This window comes from Zalophus californianus, chromosome 13 (genome assembly GCF_009762305.2).
Source record: "Zalophus californianus isolate mZalCal1 chromosome 13, mZalCal1.pri.v2, whole genome shotgun sequence".
Taxonomy (NCBI): domain Eukaryota; kingdom Metazoa; phylum Chordata; class Mammalia; order Carnivora; family Otariidae; genus Zalophus; species Zalophus californianus.
In genome coordinates, this window is record NC_045607.1 from 23,743,992 (window position 1) to 23,767,561 (window position 23,570).

A 23,570-nucleotide genomic window follows, 5' to 3' on the forward strand; every position below is an offset into this window, starting at 1 on the left:
TTTACCATCAGATTATCCAGATTCTCTCCCTTGTCTCATTTCTCCCAGTACTATTGTAGGAGGAGAGAACACTTAATTCTGGTTGAATGTCAGCTTGGATAAACATAGGAACAAACTAGAAAGGACTGATGATGTTCTCCTAGGTGAAAAAGATAGTCTCCAATACAGAGTAAGCATGAATCAGCAAATGGATGCTACATGGTATCTCAGCGCCGGTCTTCAACACGTTCAGGGTAGTTGATGATAACTACAGGCTACATAAGAATATCACAGTTAGGAAATTGACACTAAGCCTGAAGTTATTAGATGTATAAGAAATCTGTAGCATAGTCAGGTTTTTTCATAGCATGAGTGTCCAGGTTAAAATAAGATCTAACTGACGCCATGTAAACTATCTGAATGTCTTGTTTCCTCAAAAAAAAGGAGGTGGTGATACCTACTTCAGAGCTGGTAGGAGGCTGAAATGAGGCAGTACATTATGAATAATTCCCTGCACCCAGCCAAGATCTGTGCAGAGAGGAGGTTGTAATGCCAGGTGAAGCATTCATGTCTCGGAACACCAGCACCTTGACCTTTGAACATATAAACTTGAAGGACTAAGGAGACTGCATGTGTTTCAAATTGCCAAATGATCACTCTCCTGCCCCAGAACACTTCTGCTGCATCTGTATTATATTTCAAGAAGTTTCCCTTTTGTCCTCTTGGCCAGACACTGGAATGTCTATCCCATTTGAATCTGGGCTTTAAAAAGGAGTGGGAGCTAGTAGCCAAGTGGGTGTATGCCACATCCCTAAATATAAAGCTTTCCATGGCCCTTGGTGGCCGGCGCAGCACTCCTACTGCTGTCTCTTACGCAGTCCCTGGACAGGAAGCAGATTCACAGGGTGTGGGGCCCGGGATGGGTTCCCGAGCACTGCCCACAAATCAGGTCCTGGGTTTTGACATTGCTGGTGGCTCACGGGCAAGTGCCGAATTCAGCTCAGAGGTCCTGGCAGCTGGTAGCTGACTGATGTTTATGCTTTTGCTCGAGTACCCACAGTTCCCAGGACACGGGAAACAACTCAGCTGGGTGTTTGCACCCAGCCAAGGCAGTGTCCTCACAGACCCAGCTCCTCTTTGCAGCTTCATGCAGAGGGAATGTGGGTGTGTTCTGAACCACCGCCGCCCAGCACCTGGGGGGCTGCCTGTGCATGATGCCCATGGGGCCTGGTGCTCTCAGATGCCCCACGTTTGATGGGGAATGTCCAGGGTGGGGGTGTCCACTGGCAACAGCACCGGCTGATCGTTGGCGGGGTCAGCCATCCCTGGGACGGTATGTGCTGGCATGAGGCTGTCTGGAAATCAGCAGCCACAAGGAAGCATTGTTACCGAAGGGGCAGCTTTGCAAGGTACAAAAGAGCGCCCAAGACTTCAGGCGAAAATGTGTGTTTTTGTATTTTGTTTTCCAAATGTACAAACCTTGTCTTTGACTTATCACCTCTGTTTTTGTATCTCAATTTGAGTATTATGCATTAATAAAAAACAATTGTTTCGTAGGCATTTGTATTTCTTACAACTGAAGATGGATATTTGTGAAGGAAGGTAATGAGAATTTCACATTCTTCTTTTCCTGTCAGTTGCCAGACACTAAAATTCCTGGTTTTAATCTAATGAGCGTGTATTTCTGGAAACAGTATTAAATCTAAACAAAGGATGGATGTTGAAAGCAGCATCCTGTACGACATTATGCTCCGGACATCTGTTTTTAACTCAGTGTTGATTTGGAGAAGCTGAGGATGGATAAACTTCATTTCATGTTTCAATTTTATTAGCAAAGATACAGTTATCTTTCTGGTAAAGACCTGAGAAAAGTTACAGGGAGAATGTGAGACACGCTTCATTCAGGAAGGCAGCTCAGGCCTAATTTAGGTCCACTTCCAAGCCCCTTAGTACCTCTAGATGATTCATTTTTCTCTCTGGGAGACTTTGTGCTGGAAGACGTGAGTGTCTGCCTGTGATTCAGCACGTCTTGTGTGGCAGGACCATCTCAGGGGCTGGAAGGATCTGAAATGGCTGGGGAAGGAATGAGAAATGCCAAACCACTTGTCCCTGAGCTACCTCCTGCAAATCCTGACTTTTCCTTAAGGGAGAACCTGCAGCCAGTGAACTGGTAGAAACAGCTTATTCCCATTCTCCTCATTCCTTCTTTCCTCCTGCCAGCCCCGCCCCCCCCCCAGGAGGGTTTTCAGAAGCTGCTGTGAGGGAGCCTGCCCTGTGGTTGGGGGCAGTGAGACAGGAGCCCGTGAGACGATTGGGACCAGTATGAGCTGTGCAGACCCCAGTTGCCACGAGGTTTTCGAAGGAGAAGTGCAGGCTGGAAGGCTTTGCCCTGCCCCAGCCCCTTGGTCCCAGTTGAAAAGCACGTGTTGGAGGCTTACAGGAGAATAAGGGAAAGGGGGGGGGAGGTCCCTCTTCATGTCAAAGCAAGACCGGCATCTTGTGTCCAGCAGGCAGAGGAGAGCTGTTGGAGGTGTTCAGGCAGGAGGCGTGTGGCCAGAGCAGCCGCAAGGGTGAGAAGGCTGGAAGAGACTGGGGGGCTTCATCTACATGGAAGGGAGGTTTGCAGGTGGGGCTGTGAAGATCCTGGGGGTGGGGGAGAGGAGGAACATTTAGAAACAAGACACATACTGAAATTGGACTGCCCTAACCTGTTGACTGTTCAGAGCTCCTAGAATGGGAGAAGTTTTGCAATTGAGCTCCTTCTCTCACTTGGAGGAGGAAGGAGCCCCTTCTCTAGCACAGCTGCAGGCCTTGGCCTCTGCTTAAGCACCCCCAGAAATGAGCTCCCCCTTTTGTGAGCCTTCTCACATGCGAGGGTGTCTCTAGAGGGAAATGACCCACCCCTCTTCTGGGTCCAGGCTGCCCTCTGCAGAAGCAGAAACTTGTCTCTCCTATGCGCTAATTTCTTTTTCCAACAAGTATTTCTCAAGCACCTGTTAGATGATGGGCTCTGTGCTGTGCTGATCAAATAAAGCAAGACCCTCAACCCCCAGGAGCTCTCAGTCCAGTGCTCCCCATAGTGGGAATTAGCTGTCTTCATTTTTTCTTCTCCCAACACAATACCCCTTGTTAGTTTTGGGTGACACCTGTTGAGGGACACATCCTGCCTTAAATCCCTGGCATTCCTCATCAGGCATGCTGGTGGCCTTCACCACCTCTCTCAGGAGAGGGTCTCCTGTCACCAGACACTTCCTGGGTACGTCAGGGTGGGTCTGGCCATTTGTAACTATGACTCTTTTGACAGACGGGATGGACCTGGTTAGTCTTCTTCCTGGGCGCCCTGGCTTGTTTGAGCCATCAGTGGCAGGCGGTTCCCAAGGCATGCTCTCCTTCCAGCTGAGCTAGGTGACCTTGGCCATCAGATGGAGACCCTAAAGCCTAGAGGGAAACAAAGGGGTCTTTTTAGGGGCCACGTTGAATGGCCATGCAGGCTTTCAGCATTCTTTTTTAGTTCGCATTTACCCTATTCTTTGGAAATGTTCATTTCTGACTTATTCATAGGATTATTCCTTCCATGTGGATGGAACCCCCTTAGCCTATCTTCTCAGGTGTTCCCCAAGTCCCATTCACCTGCTCCGCCTCTAGCAGGGACACTGACTTAGGTTTCCTTGAAGCGCATCTTAGGAGAGTGAGTGGCTGGTGTCTGCTCTCCCCACGGGCTCTCTGGGTCTCCAGATGAACAAACAGATGGTGAATATCCCTGGACATAGCTCCAAACTTGGAGAGATGGTTTAGAAGTTCTAGCAGGGAACACCTAGTAACTTGAGGAAAGTTGGGGGCCCCTCACATAGGGAAGGCTCCCTTCTCATGCGGCTTCAGAACGGTACATAGCACAACAGACAGGAAGGGGAACCCTGCACTGGCCAACCTGATTAGTCAGAGACATGGGGGTGACTCACATCTTGGGAATTTCATGAGCTGCCATGGAAACAGCACTTTTTCTCCACTTCCCCTGGGGCTGCCGGGAAGAATGCTTTCAAAATCTGTGTCTCCCCACCCTGCAAGCCTTCATTTGCACTGCTTCTAGTCAGCCCCTCCACAGTGTATTTCTCCACCTGGCAGGGATCCCTGGCCCAGGTCTGCTGGCCGAGCTCCTAGGCAGATGGTGGAGTTCATGCTTGGACAGAGAGAAGGGAGCGACCAGAGGATTCGAAGTATGACTAAGCTAGAGATGGTGTCATTGGCAGAAACAGGGTGTTTGGAGGGCAGTGAGCCTGAGGGGAAGGGAGCTCAAGTCTAATGTCTGATCCATGGGTTTCTAGCAGGTGGCAGGCAAACTGGGAGGCAGACAGACCATCCCCTATAGATCGGAAGCTTGAGGAGGGTAAATAGATTTAGGAATCTTAAGTAACTGTTACTAAGTAATTTAGAACTCACAGGAGTTTTAAAATTTTAAGATCCTTTTCTATTTTTTCCCATCTAAGAGGATGTCACCTTTCTAGAAAGGTGGCAGAAGTCAGGGATTTAGTTAGAAAGCCCTACGAAAAGTCTCACGTCTTTACTAGAAAGATACAAAGGCTGCCCATTGATCTAAGAGTATAATTTTTCTCACTTTTCCTCTTAGTGATATGAGCCTGACCTTTCTTGACCGGCCAAAACCTTGGCCAGCATTAGGCCTCCAGCTTCATGGTGTTTGTATTAGTGTGTATTATTTTAAACATGACAAAGTTCTCTTTTAGTTGTGAATCTTCAGTGTTACATTTATCTTTACTGTTTGAGTTACATCCTAAAAATATCTTTATTATGATTCATGATGTTTTTTAATGGTTAATCTGAGAAAGAAGACAGGTGTCCCCCATCATGGATGTTTCAGGCTGTTGGCTCTTGTGACTTTGCTAATATGTTTTTCTCCCGACAGGTTAACCTGCCCTCTTAACTCGGCAGTGGTTCTAGCATCCTATGCCGTACAATGTAAGTCACCAAGGGAGCGTTTCACAGATGGGCAGACTATTCTGACCGATGTATTAAGAAAGTCACTAGCCTTTCCCGTTTGACCAGATCACTTCCCCTCTTCCCAGGAATCCCACTGGGCAAGCTTACCTCTGGTTGTCGGGATACTCCCACTTTCACCCTGACTGACGCACTCTGCCGACACAGGGATCTTGATTAGGGAAGGTGTGAATGAGCCCATACAACAGAAGTCACCTATCACACATTGCATTAAGCAGTCCCTCGCTCACATATTGGATCTTACAACAAAGCCCAGTGGGGCAGATAGTTCTACCAGTCACCTCTTACAGAAACAGAAACCAAGTCCCATGGTTAAGCAATTTGCTGGCGGCCACTCATGCTACTTTCTTAGGATCTTAGAATTTGTTTTTAGAGTTTCAGTAGAGTTAATGGGTCATCCGTTGGTCTGTAGCAGCAGTGTCCAAAAGAAATATAATGTGAGCCACATATGTCATTTTAAGTTTCTAGTACCCAGTGTTAAAAAAGGAAAACGAAACAGGTGAGATTAGCTTTAGTATTTTAACTAATCCAGTATATCCCAAATATTATCATTTTCATATGGAGGCGATGTAAAAAAAATTAACCAGATATTTTACGTTTTGTTTTCATATGAAGTCTTTGAAAACCAGTCCAGATTTTATACTTCGAGCACATCTCAATTTGGACCAGCCACATTTCAAGGGCTCAGGAGCCACATGTTGCTGGTGGCTGCCACATTGGAGAGAAAACCCATATGGAATTTTCCATCAAGGCCTGTTTAAGCTTAAGAAATCACTCATTCAGCAAAACTTTGTTGAGAGTATATACCACGTCATGCCCCGTGGTAGATGCCGGGTATGCACGATGGAAATGGTCCCGAGCCTGAAGGAAGGTGAAGTACCCCATCATAGTTAGCCGTGTGGTGCCAGGGCAACACACTAACGTAGAAATCGGACAGACTTACATGGGAGCCCAGGACGTAAGAAGGCCCCTGTACCTTTCTATGAGCCCCACCCCCTCTTGGCCTGTTAACCCTCTTGGCTGACTGTGTGTTAGGCGGCTAAGAGGGCAAGATGGTCAGGTCTCAGAGCAGGTGGAGGCTAAATTACTCACTCTGCTTTGGTCTCGAAGACAAAATAGCAAGAGAGGGCTGACATGGACTCCTGAGGTGGCCTTAAGTCTTTCCACACCCCCGGCTTCAAGGATCAGGAATAGGAGAGGTGAAGAGCAAGGTGGCTGGAACTTACCAGCTTACCTGCCCACCTGTGTGATACCAGGAAATGGAAGACAGACTTTTAACGGTGACCCTACTCACTAGTCAGGTAAGACCTAGCATCAGTCTCCCCTGGTGGCCTGCACCTCCTCCCTCTCAGGTTCCTCTCAGGGAAACTTCTGAGAAGAGGTTGCGCAGTGGTAGGTCTGGGTAGATTGGAAAGTTCCCCTCTCCCTACAATGCAACTGGAACAGACCCAGCCATGTTGCGTCCAGGTGGGAAATGACATGGCCACAGTCGACCTGTATCCCTACTGATCTCTAGACCTCATTTCCTCTGTCTCTGCCAGGCTGATCGGCTGAAGAAACAAGCTTTGCCACATCCCAGAGTGAGTTTGGTGTTCACAGCTAGGGCTTCAGGTTTGAGGGCAGGGAACACTTTTAGAAAGGACGTAGCTTTGGATGCAGCCAGACTCAATTTTAAGCCTGGCTTCTCCATTTGCCATTTATGTGGTATTACCTTCCTGATTTTCCATTTTTTCCTCTGTAAAATGGAGGTGAGGACGGTGACTGTGACGACTCAGAATTGACTATTTGAGTCAGATCACACGTGTGAAGTAGTCTATAACTAGAAACTCTACAGTTGGACCCTTGCCTGAGTTGACGAGAGCACACCTGAAGCCATATTACCTCGATTTTGGCTCTTCCCCTCATACGTGCATGACCCTGAGCCTCCCTAGGCCTCAGCTTCTTCATCTGTCAAGTGGGGATAACAGCGTTTACTTCATGGGGTCGTAGTGAAGATGGAATGAGTTATTATATGGAAAGCTCTCAGAATTGTGCCTGGCACATGGTGAGTGTTAACTCTCACTCTGTTTTCATGTCTCCCCAGAAGAAAGCTTTCTAAAGAACTGCCTGTTGTTCAACAACAATAAACTCTGCTTAGAGTAAAATGTAAGGACCAAATAAGAAAAAACTATTCTAAGCTTCAGTGGTCAGGTTCCCCCTCTGCAAACAAATGCTAGACTGGGGGCTAAAGGAATTTATTAGCACCTAAAAAGTACAAACTAGTTTCAGTGGAAATATTAGCATGACTATCATGCTAATAAAATTATGGGTGGTCAGACAAGCATTTTTAAGTATAAGTTCTTTATTCCTTCACTCTCAGGAAGTACATGTGTATTTTTCCTCATACTTCTGTGCATGCATTCCTGTAAGATTAATTCTTGGATACTGCTGGATGTCTAAATTGTATCTGCTACATTTCACCAGATTGTCCCAACAGACGTGTGTCATAGGGAGATAAACCCTACCAGTGATGAGCAAACCGAAGGCACATTTTCTTACTAGATAAAAAGTAATATAGGCAAATACCTGAAAAGACTTCAGGTTGCCAGTGGCCACAAGTATTAATGAGGCTCAAAGAATGACATTTTTAGAAATGTGTATTTACTCCGTAATGTCCGTTGACCTCTGTTACATGCAGGTTCTGCACCCGCCTCAGGGTTGCACGGACAGACAAAGCACAGCCTCTCTCTGCAAGGGTCTCCTGCCTGGTGGGAGGCACAGGTGGGCCAGCTGATGCTGGCAGTGAGGGTGAGCCCGGAGGATGCACCCCATCCCGTGTGGGGGAGGAGCGAGCAAGTCCAGAAAAGCTTCTTAGTCGTGACCCCCGAGAAAAGCCTCCAAGATCAAGTGGGAGATGGATAAAGAATGTAAGGGGCATATATCATGTAAAGGACTTTCCCAGCAGAACAGTTGCACAGCTTGAAATGCTGCACATTTGAGTGCTTAGAATATACTCTCTCTCTTTCTTACACAATATAAAATATTAGCCAGAAGAATGCATGGGACTTAAGACAATGTATTTCCCACATAAACACTCATTTCCTTTTCTTCCTGCTATAATTAGCTTTTGCGTGTGTTGCTTCTCCACAAATAGGAAAGTGTATTACTCTGGAGGTTAGGGTATGTGGTATAGTAAGTAGATGAAGAATATGGACTGTGGTCAGAGTCTAGGCTCCAGGTTACCAGCTGAGCAAGGTGGGCAGGTCCATTCCTTGAGTCTCCCTTCCCTTAACTGTTTCATGGGGATAAAAGCAATGTCTGTCACTGGGTTGTCATGAGCATCTGATGGGTCCATGGCTTTGAAACCATCATGGGAACCTCCCTGTGCCTTCCAAGTGTTTGCAGATGACTGTTTGACTTTGTTTCCCTCTAGTGGTTAGCATTGCACTTTGCACAGAGTAGCTGACTACGATTTCAAGGGAAAACCACCCTACAGGAAGGTTCATTGGTCATTCATGTTCAGATGTTTGTCAGTGACTTGACTAAAGACAGCCTTGCTATTCATGTTCGTAGAAGGGCCCAGGGGTTGGGACTTGTTAGCCAGTATGGATGACCAAATCAAAATCCAAGAGGATCTCTATGAGCTAATGAAACCAACAGAGTAAAATTCAACAGGACTCTGGCTTGAGGCTTAGGAAAACCTCTTGCAGCATTTGGCTGCCTTCTGGGGCCGTGACCACTGTCCTCAGCAGATGGCCAGCCAGCAGCAGCTCGGACCTGGTAGGCAGGCTGGTGGGGATGATGGGAGCCCTAGCTGGGGCATGGATCACCTGGGTTCTGGTCTCTACTGCTAAAAGTGGCTTCTGTGGACCAGTTTCTTCCCTTACTTTGTTTCTTCCCTTTTAAAATGAATTTACGCAAGGTAATTTTAAGGCTTTCTCAGGCTTTCCTCATCGGGAACTCTGTCAAGGCATCTAAATTATTTCCTATAAACACACTGTTGTACACTTCACCGTGTACGGACTCGCCTGTAAGCCACACTTGTGCTTACATCATCCAGCCTTGACATTTCTGTCCATAGCTTAGCTGCATTCGGCTGGCCTTTACAGCCTATGGTCTCCCCTTGACCAAGTCTGTCTGCGTAGATCATTTGACTTTCTGCCCTCTTCCCCTTCGAAAATGGAACTTTGTAGTAGCCTTTGTTTGGGTTAGCTCCAAGTACTGCATCCATGAGTACCTTCTGTGTGCCATGCATAGGTGCTAGGCCCCACAGATGAGTCTGCCTCGCTCCCAGCCCTCAGGGAAGACTGTAAGGAGGAAACAGATTCCTTCATTACAGTGTGGATCTCAAAGGGCAGCTCTTATGTGTGATGGCAGCTGAGGGGGAGCAGGGCCACACGGATGTAAAGAAAGACATGTTTGTGTCTTTCCTCTCATCTTTGTGATGAAATCCCCCTAAGCAGCTCCCCGGCTCCTCTCCTTCCCTTCTGAGATTGGCCGTGAAGCATCGCCGCAGCTTCTCCCAATTCCCATCCTTGTGACACAGAAGGAGCTGTGTGATTTAGAAATCTGTGTCGAATGGGCTGTGAAACGTCAGTCCTCAGAAGCCCCCTGGCAGTGAGGCCAGCTGCAGGAAGAATTCATTGAAACCTTTGGAAAGATCAAGGTTAATATTTTTAAGAAAAAGATGAAAGTGTCTCATTAAGAAAATGAAATACTAGATAAATTACCCATCAGAACTAGAACTTGTTTTTCTCCTATTTTTATAAAGCCGGAAAAACTGAATCTTGGAGAAGCAAAGCAGGTGTCCTTGGGTCCCCCAGCCAGATCCTTGGCTGTTCCACCCAGGGTCTTTTTCCCAGTCTCCACAGTCCAGACGCCCAGATGGTTTGAATCCTCAGGGCAGCCATGTACACTTGTACAGGTTGGCTACTGCACCACTCTCAGGAATACCTGTAACACCTTAGACGTCAATGAATCATGTTTGTAGAATGGCAGTCAAGGATCTTGAGGGAGAGGTGCTGTTTGGACCAGGGAGGCATCTGGTAATCCCTCTAGGAGGCCCCCTTCCTCTTCCCTTTACAAAGGGAATTGCAGGTTCCCAGTGTTTCCCTGACTCCCCTAAGGTTTCCTTCTTCCCAAGAACTCTGCCCTCAGCCTTGCCAGGGCCCAGACCAACAGCCCCACCCACTCCCATCCCTTATGCCATCCCCCACCCTCCCACTGTGCCTCCGAACACATCCTGGTTCCATTTCTTCCACACTTCTCCAAATTCCAGGGAGTCGGTCAAGGTGCAGAGAGTATTCAGGTCATCATGACCTGTTTTCTGCCCACACCCATTGTTTCAGAGCAGGTTGGTCCAGTGTCGTAATCACCTTGGGGTAGTAGAGAGTCTGTCTGCACAGTGCCCAGCATAGAGGGTGTGGCATATTTGAGTGGGCTCCCTTCTGTGTCTGTATGCAGGGGTAGGGTACCACCTGCTGTGCTCACCACAGACTATGGGTTTACAACAGGACCTAGCTTAGACTGTTTAAACGTCTGGCCTCGGGGAGAGAGCATTCAGCCAAAGCCTGCACGGTAGTACTTAGCCCATATAGGGTTCCGAAGAAAATGTGAAATCTGGAGCAAATGAGAAGCTCTATTGCATGTGGTGGTAGAACCTCTCGGAAGAATGCTTCCAGTGCCTTTCTTGTGATGCTGTCCATGTTCGTGAATACAGACCATACTGAAAAGGCAATTTCCTCCTCATTCTGTCTTGATAGCTCATTTTGGAGACTATAATTCTTCCCTTCATCATCCGGGCTATCTTTCCGACAGTCAGTTCATCCCAGATCAGAACGATGACTTTTTAGCGAAGGTGGAATCCCTCCATGAGCAGCACAGGTAAGGGGAAGGGGTACGGTGGCCTACTTTGGGAGCCCAGGTCGGGCATTTCAGACCTCGTGTTCCCTTAGGTTTGATGTGTGGCTTCCTTTTGTTCATGCATCCTCTTTTAAGCTGTTGGGGGTTTGTGAACCTTTGGGCTGTTATGATGGCAGATATATTTGGCGTAACTAGCATTTCTGTAAAGTGCAAAATCCATAAGAGTTTAGGGGGATTTACAGCGTTCTATTTTTAGGATGTCGTTAAAATCCGTTAACTCCTAGGGAAATGCCCTTTTTAAATCTGACTGCCCCACAAATTGACCTGCCAGGCAAACCTTTGAACGGATGACCACACTTAAAACATGCGGCCCCTTCAGGCATCGTGGAACAGGCAGGCCAATGGACGCATGGCGCCAGGCTGTGAATCCCGCGTCCTCTCTGGGCTCAGGTCACGAAACGGCCTTCATTCCAGAAGGGACACCAGTTCTCCACGGCTGCCTCAGGCCACGCTTGCACTCCAGCAGATGTGCCCACTTCTAGCCCCCTCGTCCTTTGCCGCACTTTATTCAAAGCTGCAGTGGCGCCGGTGGAGTCCAGGTTAGATAAGGGCCCTCCTGACCGGGAAGGCCAGGTCTCAAGGGACCTGCCATTCTTGGGAAGGCTGGAAAAACAAAGGCCAAGCAACCAGCGTCCTTCTAAAAGGCACCGCCGGTCCTCCCTCCCAGAATTGTTTCCCAGGCAGAAGCCAGCGTCCTAAAATAGTACAGTGACGTTTGGGAGTTTGAGGCTGCCGAAGAATAGATAAAGGTGGAAAGACCTGAAGAGCACCTATCAAGTAAGCAACTTGGAACAAGGAGGGTGGGAATTTCACAAGGTGGCTGTCTTCTGTATCTGAGGACTGAGAGCTTACCAAGTGAAAAGTAGTATTTACTAAAGGACCGAGCAGGCTAGATGAAGTCCTCTGCAGTGGACAAGAAAAAGGCCTGCTTTAGAGTTCAGGGCTAGACTGTTTAAGATGAATAATGTAAGGCATTTAACGACCTGACAAATGTTACCAACTTGGAGGGGGATTTTTATTTTAAAACTTGGAGTTATATACTTTATTGATTGGCAAACTCTCCATCTTCTCTCCTTTTCTATAGTGGGCTAAAGCAATCAGAAGCTGAATCTTGCTTTATTAACATAGCACGGACCCTCGACTTCTATGGAGTGGAGCTGCACAGCGGTAGGGTAGGTACCCTTTCCCCAGTCGGGTTCAGAAATTAACTTCCGGAAGTAAAACTTCTTGAACTGCCTTTTCTGGTATAATAATAATAATTTTTAAAAAGACCTTTTTAGGGTGCCTGGGTGGCTCAGTCGTTAAGTGTCTGCCTTCAGCTCAGGTCATGATCCCAGGGTCCTGGGATCGAGCCCCACATCGGGCTCCCTGTTCCGCGGGAAGCCTGCTTCTCCCTCTCCCGCTCCCCCCTGCTTGTGTTCCCTCTCTCGCTGTGTCTCTCTCTGTCAAAAAAAAAAAAAAAAAAAGACCTTTTTAAACAATATTCAGAAAGTTTATGAGTAATGTTGAGTATGGTTGGTTATTTATCCAGTCGCTTTTTTCATGTTTCATGTTTCCATGGGGTGGGGGGTCATGGGGATTAGAAACGAGTAGTTTTTGTAAGATGATTTCATGTTACAGTTAAAGAAGCAAAAAAATGTATATGTCCATTTTCCAAGCGATACTTTGGTGAGCCAAGGTTTTTACTGTTTCATCTCAGTGCTGCTCAAAATACAGTTAATTGCTCAAATATGACAGCTTTTAAAAATTATAATGGTATGATCATGAAAACCAATAAATATTTTAAATTGACTGTGACCTTTTAAATGAAATTGATTAATATCCATCATCTACTGAGCAATTTCTATCTGCCGGACACAGCAGTTTTCTTATGTCCCACAGTAATGCCATGAGGTATTATCACTACCCCCATTTTACAGATGGAGAAACTGGTACTCAGGGACTTCTCAGAGGTCACATAGCACAGAAGTAGCAGCTTCAGTACATGACCCCAGCACTGTCTAATTGGCATCTGACCTTTATATTTTCTACCAGTAATTGGGCCACATCATATCTAAAAGGAAGCAAATATTGATTGAACACCTAGTAGGTACTAGCCATTGTGTGAGATGCTTTTCACGAGACCCCAAGGTCCATTTAAAGATTATAGCAACCTTGTGAAGTCGGTATGCTAATCATCGCATTTTACAATGAGAAAATGGAGGCTTGGGGAAGTTGAGTAAATAGAGTATTTTTGCAATTCATAGACACACTTTCGTCTCTTTTGTGTCCCCTTCAATCTCATAACTGTGTGATAGGCAAGTTATGACCTAAGTAATAAAGTAGGAAAAAGATACGGGATCTTAGAAAAATACCAACTGTGGGACTTGATGGTTACTTTTTATTACATTTGCAAATAATAATTTGTCATAGAATGTTGTGGAGAACGTTCTGCGGTGGTGAAGTGGGCTTTCTATGTCTCTGAGTCGATCTGTGCTCTCCCCACCACCTGTGTCCCACGAGAGACCTCAAGCCAGATGATTACCTGCCTGGCTGACACCTCCCAAGGTATCAGAGGGAGTTGGGCTACCTTTGGCTATGCTGGGTCATCCGAAAACCCCTATCAATAACTTGATACCACAAAGTTCCTTCCTCAGTAGTTCAAAAGCTGCGGTGGGTCCCAGCGACCCTCCAGGGAAGCCTTCCTACTTGCAGTGACTCCGCAGCCAGGATGCTTCCGTTTTGTGGTGTCACCAACTCCACACGTGGCCTCATGCTTGTGGCGAGTGAAGGGGAAGCTGGAGGGTTGCACAGCAGCTCTTAAATGATTCAGCCCAGAGGAGACCCATCACTTCTCCTAGAACATTGACCACGACTAGACATGGCCCTGTCTTCTACATGTATAGCTGGGGAATGTGGGGACGGCCTGAGAATTTAGTGAACAGTGACCATCAGGGGATGAGTTGCATGTGATTTCAGCTGGCTGCCCAGTAGTGAATGTTCTCTGGACTTTCGCCTGTATCAGCACTGTTTTCTTTGGCCAGGTTCTCTGATTTCCCATGTTCACATCACTGTTCACAGTAATTTGTCCCACAGCATCTTGGAAGGCAAAAGGGAATGAAAGTTTATTATACCTGCCACATATTCTGTAATTTCAGCCTGATAAAAACCCTTGGAGAGGTGGCTTTAATAATCTTTATTGTACAAAAGGAAAAAAATGAGGCTCAGTAGCCCAAAATAACACAGCTAGTAAGCGGCAAACCCAACGTTCACGCTCAGTGGTAACTAAGTCAGACTGTGCCCCCCCCTTTTTAATATAATTACAAGTATCTGAGTGGGTATATTGGGATATAGATGACTCGGGAAGGAACCGTTTTAGTTTTAAATTTTACTATACTCACCTTGTTCTCAGATGAATTTAAATACCTTATAGTGGCTGTATCTTCCATATTTTCATTGTCTATGGCAATGCATAGCATAGCAGGCTCTTTTTTTTTTTAAGATTTTATTTATTCATTTGAGACACAGAGATAGAGAGAGAGCATGAGCAGGGGGAGAGGCAGAGCGAGAGGGAGAAGCAGGCTCCCCGCTGAGCCAGGAGCCAGACGTGGGGCTCGATCCCAGGACCCTGGGATCACGACCTGAGCTGAAGGCAGATGCTTAACCATCTGAGCCACCCAGGCGCCCCAACATAGCAGGCTCTTAATGAATGTTGAGTCTATTGGATTTATAGGCAATATTTATTCATTCATTGGATTTAAAGTCAGCAGTTCTACGCTTCATGACAATAGGTAGCTAACAACTTTCCCATGATGGGAGTTGAGATTGGTGGAAAGCTATGCAGAGGTCGAAGCCTTGCTGATGCTAGCATGGTATCTAATTGTTGAAAATGTATAATTGGATGTTCATGTCAGGATTCTGTGGCAGGACGAGTGGGCCTGCCTGGTAACTCTCTAAGCCAGTGGGACCCAGCGGCTGCTCTCAGATGGTGTATGTTCACTTTAGAAGAGTTTTGCTAAGTACTGGGATCTGAAGTATTCTGTGCCTGTTTTCCTAACATTTTCCCTTTGGAGCATATACATACTGCTATTTATAAAAGCGTGGGTGCTTCAGTTACCGGAGGGCATCAATGTGACCGTGACACACTGTGAATCTGAGCTCTTCCCTTTTACAGGATCTGCACAATTTAGAGCTAATGATTGGGATCGCTTCTGCGGGCATCGCCGTGTACCGAAAATATATTTGCACAAGTTTCTATCCTTGGTAAGTGCAGACCAGTTCTAATTATTTTCTGAATCATGCTTTAAAAAAATGCTGAACAAAAGAAATGTTATCTCTAATTTTACACTTTTATTTCTGAAGGAGGAGTGGAGACTTTACCCCTAGGTTTTTCCCTCTGACCTCTCTGGTCGACCCAGATTCAGTACTTGGGAAAGGTAGTTGGGTTTTCACCGGCATCCCCTTCCCCCGGTCACCGTATGGTTTGGGATACTCCGTGGAAACAGGGATAAAATGGTGCAAGGCAGGTTTTGGAGTTAAGGAGGCCCGGGCAGTACTTTGGCCAGAAGTCAGAGAACTTCCTCTGGGCAGGAACTGTATTGTCATTGTGGTTCCTTGGTTATTAGCTGGACTTTTACCAAGTGTTCAGACTTGAATCCTCACGAGACCGCTCTGAAAAAGGCAGTACTTTCCAAGGACTTCGCGGTGCAGGACTTGAGAGCACAGGCTCAGATCCACGCATTCCTAGTTGAACGATCTTGAGCACTTAGGTGAGGTCATTGAGCCTCAGTTTTGCCATCTGAAAACTGGGTGTAATCATACAGTTCAGGACTGTTGCAAGGCTTAGTTGAGGGACTGCTAGTAAAGCTTTTAGTAGGGGACCTGGTATATAAAAATACTGACTGTGGGGGCTACGGTCGTGTTCTTGTGCAAACTGTAGAGGAGCTACTTGACACACGGCCAGTAAGTGCCAGAGCTGGGACGTGGACCCACATCTGTCTGGCTGTTCTCTGTCCCTCTGCTCCACGCTGCCCTCAGCTGTCCTCCCTGGGCATCACCAAAGCAGCTGACTGCAAAGAGAGCACTTTGCCCGTGGTTCTTGTCATTTAAAAGTTACATCACAGTCCAGCGGCCCTCGTGTGATACTTGGCTTCAGTCAGCTCCTTGGTATCTGGCTGAGGCGACGGGCCCGCCATCATTTCTACCCTGAGGTCAACCCCGGGAAGCCTCGAGCCTGCGCTCCTCATGGTCAGGAGCAGAGGACACATGTTGAGATGCATCAGCTGCCACCCGGCTGATCCCTAAGTGCATTTTGTGTGCTTGCTTTCTTGCAGGGTGAACATTCTAAAAATTTCTTTCAAGAGGAAAAAGTTCTTTATACATCAGCGACAAAAACAGGTGAGTTACGTCCACGCTTGCTTTGTTTCTTGTGTTTGTAGTCACTTCAGCCATTCGTTCTGCAGCAGGTGAAGGCAGCTGGGCCGTATGTGTGACCGGGGAGAGAGAGCCTGGCATGTGCTGGACAGAAAATGGATGCCGGAGTCCAGAGTGCCCTGTAGAATTCACTGTGCTTATCAGGCTGGACACATAACTTGCTTGGGAGGCAGTGATGATGGATTTGGATCCTTGTTGCTCCACTTCCACTGACCGGCTGGGCAGGTTCCTTCACCTCCCTTAGCCCGAGCTACCTTGTTGCAGCAGTGCAGTAGCACCTGCCTCTCGGGGAATCCAGAAGATTAAGTAAAAGAGCATTGGTCAGAGCACTTGGCATGAGCCCTCTCAGAGTAGCAGTAAATGTCGGCAAGAGCAGGCCCTGCCCTTTATGTGTTTAAAATACACAGTAAGGAAGGGCACCTGGGTAGCTCAGTCGGTTGAGTGTCTGACTTCAGCTCAGGCCACGATCTCGGGGTCCTAGGATCGAGCCCCATGGCGGGCTCTGCGCTCTTTCTCTCTCTCTCTCTCTCTGTCTCTCAAATAAATAAAGTCTTTAAAAAAAAAAAATAATAGAGTGCACAGTAACTTTCGCCTGTGTCTCCTAAGAGGAGACCCCCTGCTCTCCGGATTACTCTGGGTGAAGAAGAGGACTTGAAGGTATGCAAGCTGAGGCTTCCACAGCTACCGAGGGAGGAACTGGAATTTGAATCCGAGACTCCTGATCTTTCAACAACACCACGCTCTGTCCTGTTAATGCTCTGCGTTTTTCACTTACTGTCACTATGTTCATTTCCCAGGGTTTCAGAGATAATAGGTTCCTAAAATGGCTTCACCTAGCATGGAATTAGGACACTAAAGGACACATGGAAATGAGGACACAGGCTCAGAGCAAACTAGGACTAGAATCTGGGTCTCCTGACACCCTGATTGCAAGATCGAAGGTGGCCCCAAAACGCACGAGGTGGCAATTTAACATGAAAACAGAAAACTTAGGTAGAGTAGAGGTCCAGGAAATGATTAAAGTGATGATATCTGAGGGCTTGATTTAACTCCGTGCTTGGGGGATAAACAGAAATCCAAAGGCTTATAAGATCTCTAAGTTTCAGATAAATGGAAGAGTTATTTCTTCAGGAGAGATTTTCCCAGAGCTAAATTTTGAAAGAGATGTATCACACAGCCTTTTTCTGGTTGCTCCAAATATATCCAACCCAGGAATGTAAGCACATTGGAAATCGGAGTCTTCATGAAGGATCACAAGTGATGATAAAGAGTAGAGTCAGGTCGTCTTTACCTCGTTAATAAGGTGGTTAACAGACCCTGCTTCTGACTGTTCCTGTAACATTGGTTTGTGGCCTCAGGCATTTCGAAGCTGGTGTTCTGCTGTCTGTCACGTCTTAGCTGATGACCGCCGATGCGGGCATAGAATCCCTGTGAGCCTTTGCTCCTTCATCTGTGCAGATGAAACCTCTACTGTGTTTTTCCTCCCAGACTGAATCCAGGGAACATATCGTGGCCTTCAACATGTTAAATTACCGATCTTGCAAAAACTTGTGGAAATCCTGTGTCGAGCATCATACATTCTTTCAGGCAAAGAAGCTGCTACCTCAGGAAAAGAATGTTCTGTCTCAGTACTGGACTATGGGCTCTAGGAACCCCAAAAAGTGAGTATTCTTTAGGGACGGTATCCACAGTAGACTGAGATGTGAATATGTCCTGGTCACCTCCAGGTAGGGGACATCCTCGGGGGGAAGGGGATGCCGTCATCCAGGGGCTCCAGTCACCAGGGCCGGAGCCCCCAGGCTGAAGGTGTCTCCAGGGGCAATAGTATCTCCTTCCGTGCATACTCAGTTACTGCCCATATTCCTATCCTTCGTTTCTACCTCCACAACTCAGCTACCCTGGGAGCACCTAAGCAGCCCAAATTACAACTAGTCCCACACCATGTCACAATAAGGGAAGCACGTGGCCATAACTCTGAGGGTTGTCATGCTCCTAAGACATCCTCTCCCACAGAATGTTAATTCCATGCAGTGCTCCCGAATAATGAATGAGCAGGAATAAAGCTTCTCAGAGTCAAGTGGCTTTGGGATATACTGCGTATCACAATCACAAAATAACAGTAATCATGAAAACTGGCAATTGAATGTTTACTTTGTACCACGCACATACTTAATTATATCTAAATTATATTTAAATCCCATGTGTACTAATATCTATTGGAATGATAATCAGAATATTTAATGAGTAGTTCAGTGAAAGAAATTACTCTCCTAAAATTTTAATTCTAAAGTATATTCCTAAACTAATCCTGCAGTTTATATTTTTGTGTATTTATTCTAAGACTGCCCTCTAAGTACAAGATCTAGCAGAAATTACCAAGTTACTGTAAACTGTGTTGGTTGGTTTGAAAAATTGTTTTCATAATTTTGCATTGCTGTTGATGTGGCTGTTACTAATGAAACAGGGCCCCTGTCTGAGCCATTATCTGATATGTGGGACTGTATCAGACTATTCCGGTGACATTCCTATTATGTTGATAATCATTAGGTAGCTTTTTATAGATTCAATAAGCAGTGAATTTCTGTTAGTATCAGTGATAGTATTTATGGTGCTAAGTGTTCTTTCTCAGCTTCTGATGAACCAAGAACAAATATATTTTCAAAGTTTCCAGCTCCCATAATATTTTCTAGTACTTTATACATTCAGTGGCTCTCATGGAACGTGTCACAAACACAACTTATGGGAATTGACTGTTCACTTTAGTTGGACCTAAGCCTTCGGGCCAGCTGACAGGATTGGATAGTGAGCAGTGGAAAGCATGGACTTTGCTGAGAAGACTGAGTTCAGATCCTGCCTGTGTCACTTTCAATGTGAATTTACTGTTTGAATTTCCTCATTTCTGTAAAATATAGCCAACATAGAGTTGGGGGTGAGGTGGGCAGGTTCTGGTTACCCATTGTGAGAGAAAAAACTACCCCTATTTTGGTACCATAAAACAACCATCTTGGAGCACCTGGGTGGCTCAGTCGGTTTGGCATCCAACTCTTGATTTCAGCCCATGTCATCATCTCAGGGTCATGGGATCATGTCCTGCGTGGGGCTCCACACTCAGCGCGGAGTCTGCTTGTCTTTCTCCCTCTGCTCCTCCCCCATGCATCGGTGCTCTCTCTCTCTCTCTCAAATAAATAAAATCTTTGAAAAACAAAAGAGCCATCTTTCTGTTCCATTTCAAGATTTTGTGGATCGAGAACTTGGGAAGGGCTTGGCCAGCCACCTCTTCTGCTCTATGCGGTATAGACTGGGGTTTCTCAGCGATAGGCAGCTGGTGGCTGGGCTGGGCTGTGGATCCAAGATGACTTGGCTCCCATGCTTGATGGAATGATTGGAAGGCTGGACTCACCTGGACCCCTTACTTCTCTCTGTTTTCAGGGCCTCTTCATGTGGCTCTCCAGCACGGTTGTTGGGTGTCTTACGCAGAAGTTCAGGGCTCCGAGGGCAGAAGCAGCCAGTCATCTTCGAGGCCAGGCCCAGAACTGGCACAGCTACTCTTGGTCAGAGCAGTCACAGGCCAGCCCACATTCAAGAGTCCAAGAACTTGAGCCATTTTTGACCTGCCACTGGGGGGGTCAATTGGGATATCGGTGATTCAGGGGCACGGGTCAGCAGTTCTTTACTACTAAGACCAACTTCATTGTATTGCAAATTTCAGCCCTCACCGTGTCCATTTTATAGATGAGAAAACTGAGGCCTAGTTCACATGATTTGCCCAACCTTAGAGCTACACCTACATCTTTGCATGTGGGGCCTCCTGATAGAGGTTCCACATAAAAAGAATTTGTTCAGTATTTTGCAAGCTTAAGGGACAATGGAACACTTTTTTTTTCCCCATAAAAGTATCTATTAATAACCTGTGACACATACTTTAGGGAACTGTGACATTAAACTTTTAAATCCTCTCGCTTGCTCCCCTTGTTCTGAGGCAATGTTCTCAATCAACACTAATTTGCTTTCTGATGTAGATTCTCTTAGTGATGCTGCTGTGAATGTTTTGATCAGGGTGACAATGGTATTTCTTACTGTAAATTAGTACATTGATATTCTAGGGAGAGTTTCATGTTTTTCTGGGTTTTTTGTCCTCTTTTTGTTTATTTGTTTGGCTGCAAGGAAATGCGTGGAATGTTTTGATAAGACATTAAAACATTGTTTAAAATGTAGGAATGGCAGAACTGAGTTTCCTTTAAACTGACTTCAAACCCCATCCTTTCAAAGAATTCATTCCTTGATGGGTCTAGGTAACTACGATTTAAATTCTCTAGGTATAAATAAAACACGAAAGTTAGCGTCAGGGAGGCCCATTCAGATAGCACGTGGCCTGGAACTCTAACACCGAAGCATATTTTCGGGCCTTCTTTCAAAGAGTTATCTGTGATTTATAGCTAATGGCTTCTGCCAGCTAGGATGTTGAAGAGCACCTTCCTGGAAGGATGGTTAATGTTTGTATTCATGCCATTGTGAGTGATGTGAAAATTCCTTGAAGTTATTTGAGCTGTATTTCTATGTTATCCTGAAAATGCCTTCTCATCTCGTGGTAAGGTTTGGTTATATTCTGAGAGCAACTTCATCGCTTGCAGTAGTAGGGCCCAAGAAAATATTTTCACCAGAAGAGAAGAAACGACAAGGGAAGGCCAGGACAGAAGGGAACTACTTTGGACCTCGTACCTCTACTTTGTAACCTTGGCTGGTGTCATCCAGGTGCCAACCAGCCCTCCACCAGGGAGGGAGCATGGACAGACTGTTTCTCTTATGGTGTAATTTCTCGTTGAACACGTCTGTCCATGTAGAAAGTGAACCTTGCTTCTGGTTTTTCAGGTCTGTAAATAACCAGTATTGCAAAAAGGTGATTGGAGGGATGGTGTGGAACCCAGCCATGCGGAGATCATTATCAGCGGAACACTTAGAAACCAAGAGCCTGCCTTCTCGGTCCCCTCCCATCACTCCCAACTGGTACGTCCGCCTTTTTTTTGTTCTACCCACCCGTAAACACTTGATCTCTCTTAAAAAACTCAACTTCCTAAGTTTTCACAATATAGGTGGCCCGCAATCAAAGTTTACGTTCGCATGCTTGGCTCTTGCAGAATGAACAGTTTACTGTTTTCATGACATGCGCAAGCCTAGCTAAACATTTTCCTTAGTGTGTGATGCTGGGATGTCCTTTTTACTAAAAAGTTATTTGGTCTGAATTTGAGAACTACGGCCTACTGAAACGCCCCTCTTGGAATTAGAGTACACACTGGCATATTAATGTTCTGGGGAGTCTTGTGATAAGGAAGCACACTGAGCTTTACTTTATCTGTGTTCCGTTAACATCACACAAAATAAGCTTTGGGGAAACCTAGTAAAGGGTTGCAGTGTAGGATGTGTGGTCCTCAGCTGCAGTAGCAGATACACTTGGGGAAGTAGCCTGTCTTTAAAGGAAGAAAGTGGCAGTTGGCAAAGTGGGAAGGGCAGTGTGTAGCTCCATCACCCGGACTCAGATTTGGACTCTTTTGTTAACTCACAAGTTTCTTTACCTCTCTGGTCTCAGTCTTCCCATCTGTCAAAGTGTTCAAAAAAATCACCACAAGTGATTTAACAGTGTACAAGTGCTTTGTAAGTGAAAAAAAAAAAAAAAATCGGGTGGAATTTTTATTGTTGTTATATTAGAATGTTGTTCCTCAGAGACATCAGGCCAGTTTTGTGAATGGGTCTGAAATGGCCAGGCATCGTCTTGCAGGAAGGGAAACCAAGCCAGAAACATTACCCCAGCTCCACACTGGACTGGAGAGTATGGCTTTGTATTCAGGTCACAAAAGATGCAGGTGGACCTGTGAATTACCAAGGAGGGGTCTCTAGGACTAAGGGAGATTCTAACAGGCACAAAACGGGGCTGCTGTGCAGGGCCGCTGGGTGAGGACTCCCCCCACCGCCCAGGGCCAAATGCTCTAGGCAGAGATGCTGATGGTAGTTAGTGTTAGAAGTCATAGCATGACTGAGTAGATATGTTTCTTGGTTTCCCAAGATTTAGGCACTTCATCCTAGAGTGGTAAATCTATGCTGTAAAGTAGCAGCTCAATTTGTTTGAAAGCCGCTGGGGCAGCAATGCCAGGGCCCAGGAACGGAGGCCCAGGACAGCATCCAGGAGAACAGCGGGGGTTTGATGTCACCACACCCGTGGCCTGGAGCTCTTACTGCTATTTATAGGTCCCCTCCTGAGGAGTCACGAGCCTTCCTCCTCTACTCTGGACACAGTATTATTGATTACCTGGGCCCCGGGGGAATGGGAATAGTGGAGGCCCTGACAGTGTCCAGGAGAAATGGCTAAGGAAGAAGAAGCTAGAAAAACGGAGAGAAAATAGAAGAAGGCTCAGCAGCCTGGGGTCACCCACTGCAGGAGCCGATGCCCAGGGGCCACGGCAGGCGTCCAGAGAACATTGCTTCATTTGGTTCGTTCTCAGGAGCAGGTATGTACAGCTGAGGCCCAGAGAGGTGGTGTGACTTGCCTAAAGACAGGGTGGTACTGCCGTGCCCGTCTAATAGGGCATACAGGGTACATTTTTAAAAGCAAACATTTTGGGGCACGTGGGTGGCTCAGTTGGTGAAGCATCTGCCTTCGGCTCAAGTCATGATCTCAGGGTCCTGGGATTGAGCCCCGTGTCGGGCTCCCTCTCTCTCTGCTGCTCCCCCTCCTTGTGCTCTCTTGCTCTCTCTGTCAAATAAATAAAAATCTTTAAAAAAAAAAAAAAAAAGCAAACATTTCTTCTTCGATTAAGTGAAATTCACATGAAGGGATGTAGTTGAAGTAAGGTTTCGGTTTTGCCAAAAACTGTACTTTGGCTTCTAAACCCATTACTTAATACTGGTGTTCGAATGAATCCAAAGAATTGATCAGTAATCAGTACGGTCTATTATTTGGGCATTGAGAGCTTGAGTCTTCCTAGAAGAATAACTCACCCTAAATCAACACTCACAGCCTCCCAAGGGGCATAAATTAATCTCATCTGCCTGTTTTTACAGCCGAGGCTACCGTTCTGGGGGTTACAGCACAGGGGCTGAGAGTATCAAGGACTCATGGCCCTGGGTGGATTCTGGTGTAGTAATGGGTTAACCGGTTCTCAATTTACAACAGCATCAGCCAAGGCATCCTTAGGTCAGGGCACAAAGTTAGATCCCTAATGCCTGGTAAAGTTTTTAAGTGGAATCTGCTTTCAACACTTCACACTTGACCTTTC

At 46.3% G+C, this 23,570-nt stretch overlaps 1 protein-coding gene across 7 annotated transcripts in view; it reads left to right on the plus strand.

Moving 5' to 3' along the window:
- PTPN3 (protein tyrosine phosphatase non-receptor type 3) overlaps window positions 1-23,570 on the plus strand; it is a 105,548-nt gene that overhangs the window by 41,072 nt on the left and 40,906 nt on the right. For 4 of the 7 annotated variants that reach the window (XM_027616454.2, XM_027616455.2, XM_027616457.2 and 1 more), the window contains 8 exons: window positions 1,537-1,581; window positions 4,898-4,950; window positions 10,731-10,851; window positions 11,975-12,062; window positions 15,044-15,132; window positions 16,203-16,266; window positions 17,791-17,963; window positions 21,172-21,306. In XM_027616454.2, coding sequence (XP_027472255.2) covers window positions 1,537-1,581; window positions 4,898-4,950; window positions 10,731-10,851; window positions 11,975-12,062; window positions 15,044-15,132; window positions 16,203-16,266; window positions 17,791-17,963; window positions 21,172-21,306 — 768 coding nt within the window. The other 3 variants (XM_035723707.1, XM_035723706.1, XM_035723705.1) reach the window with 3 other exon arrangements.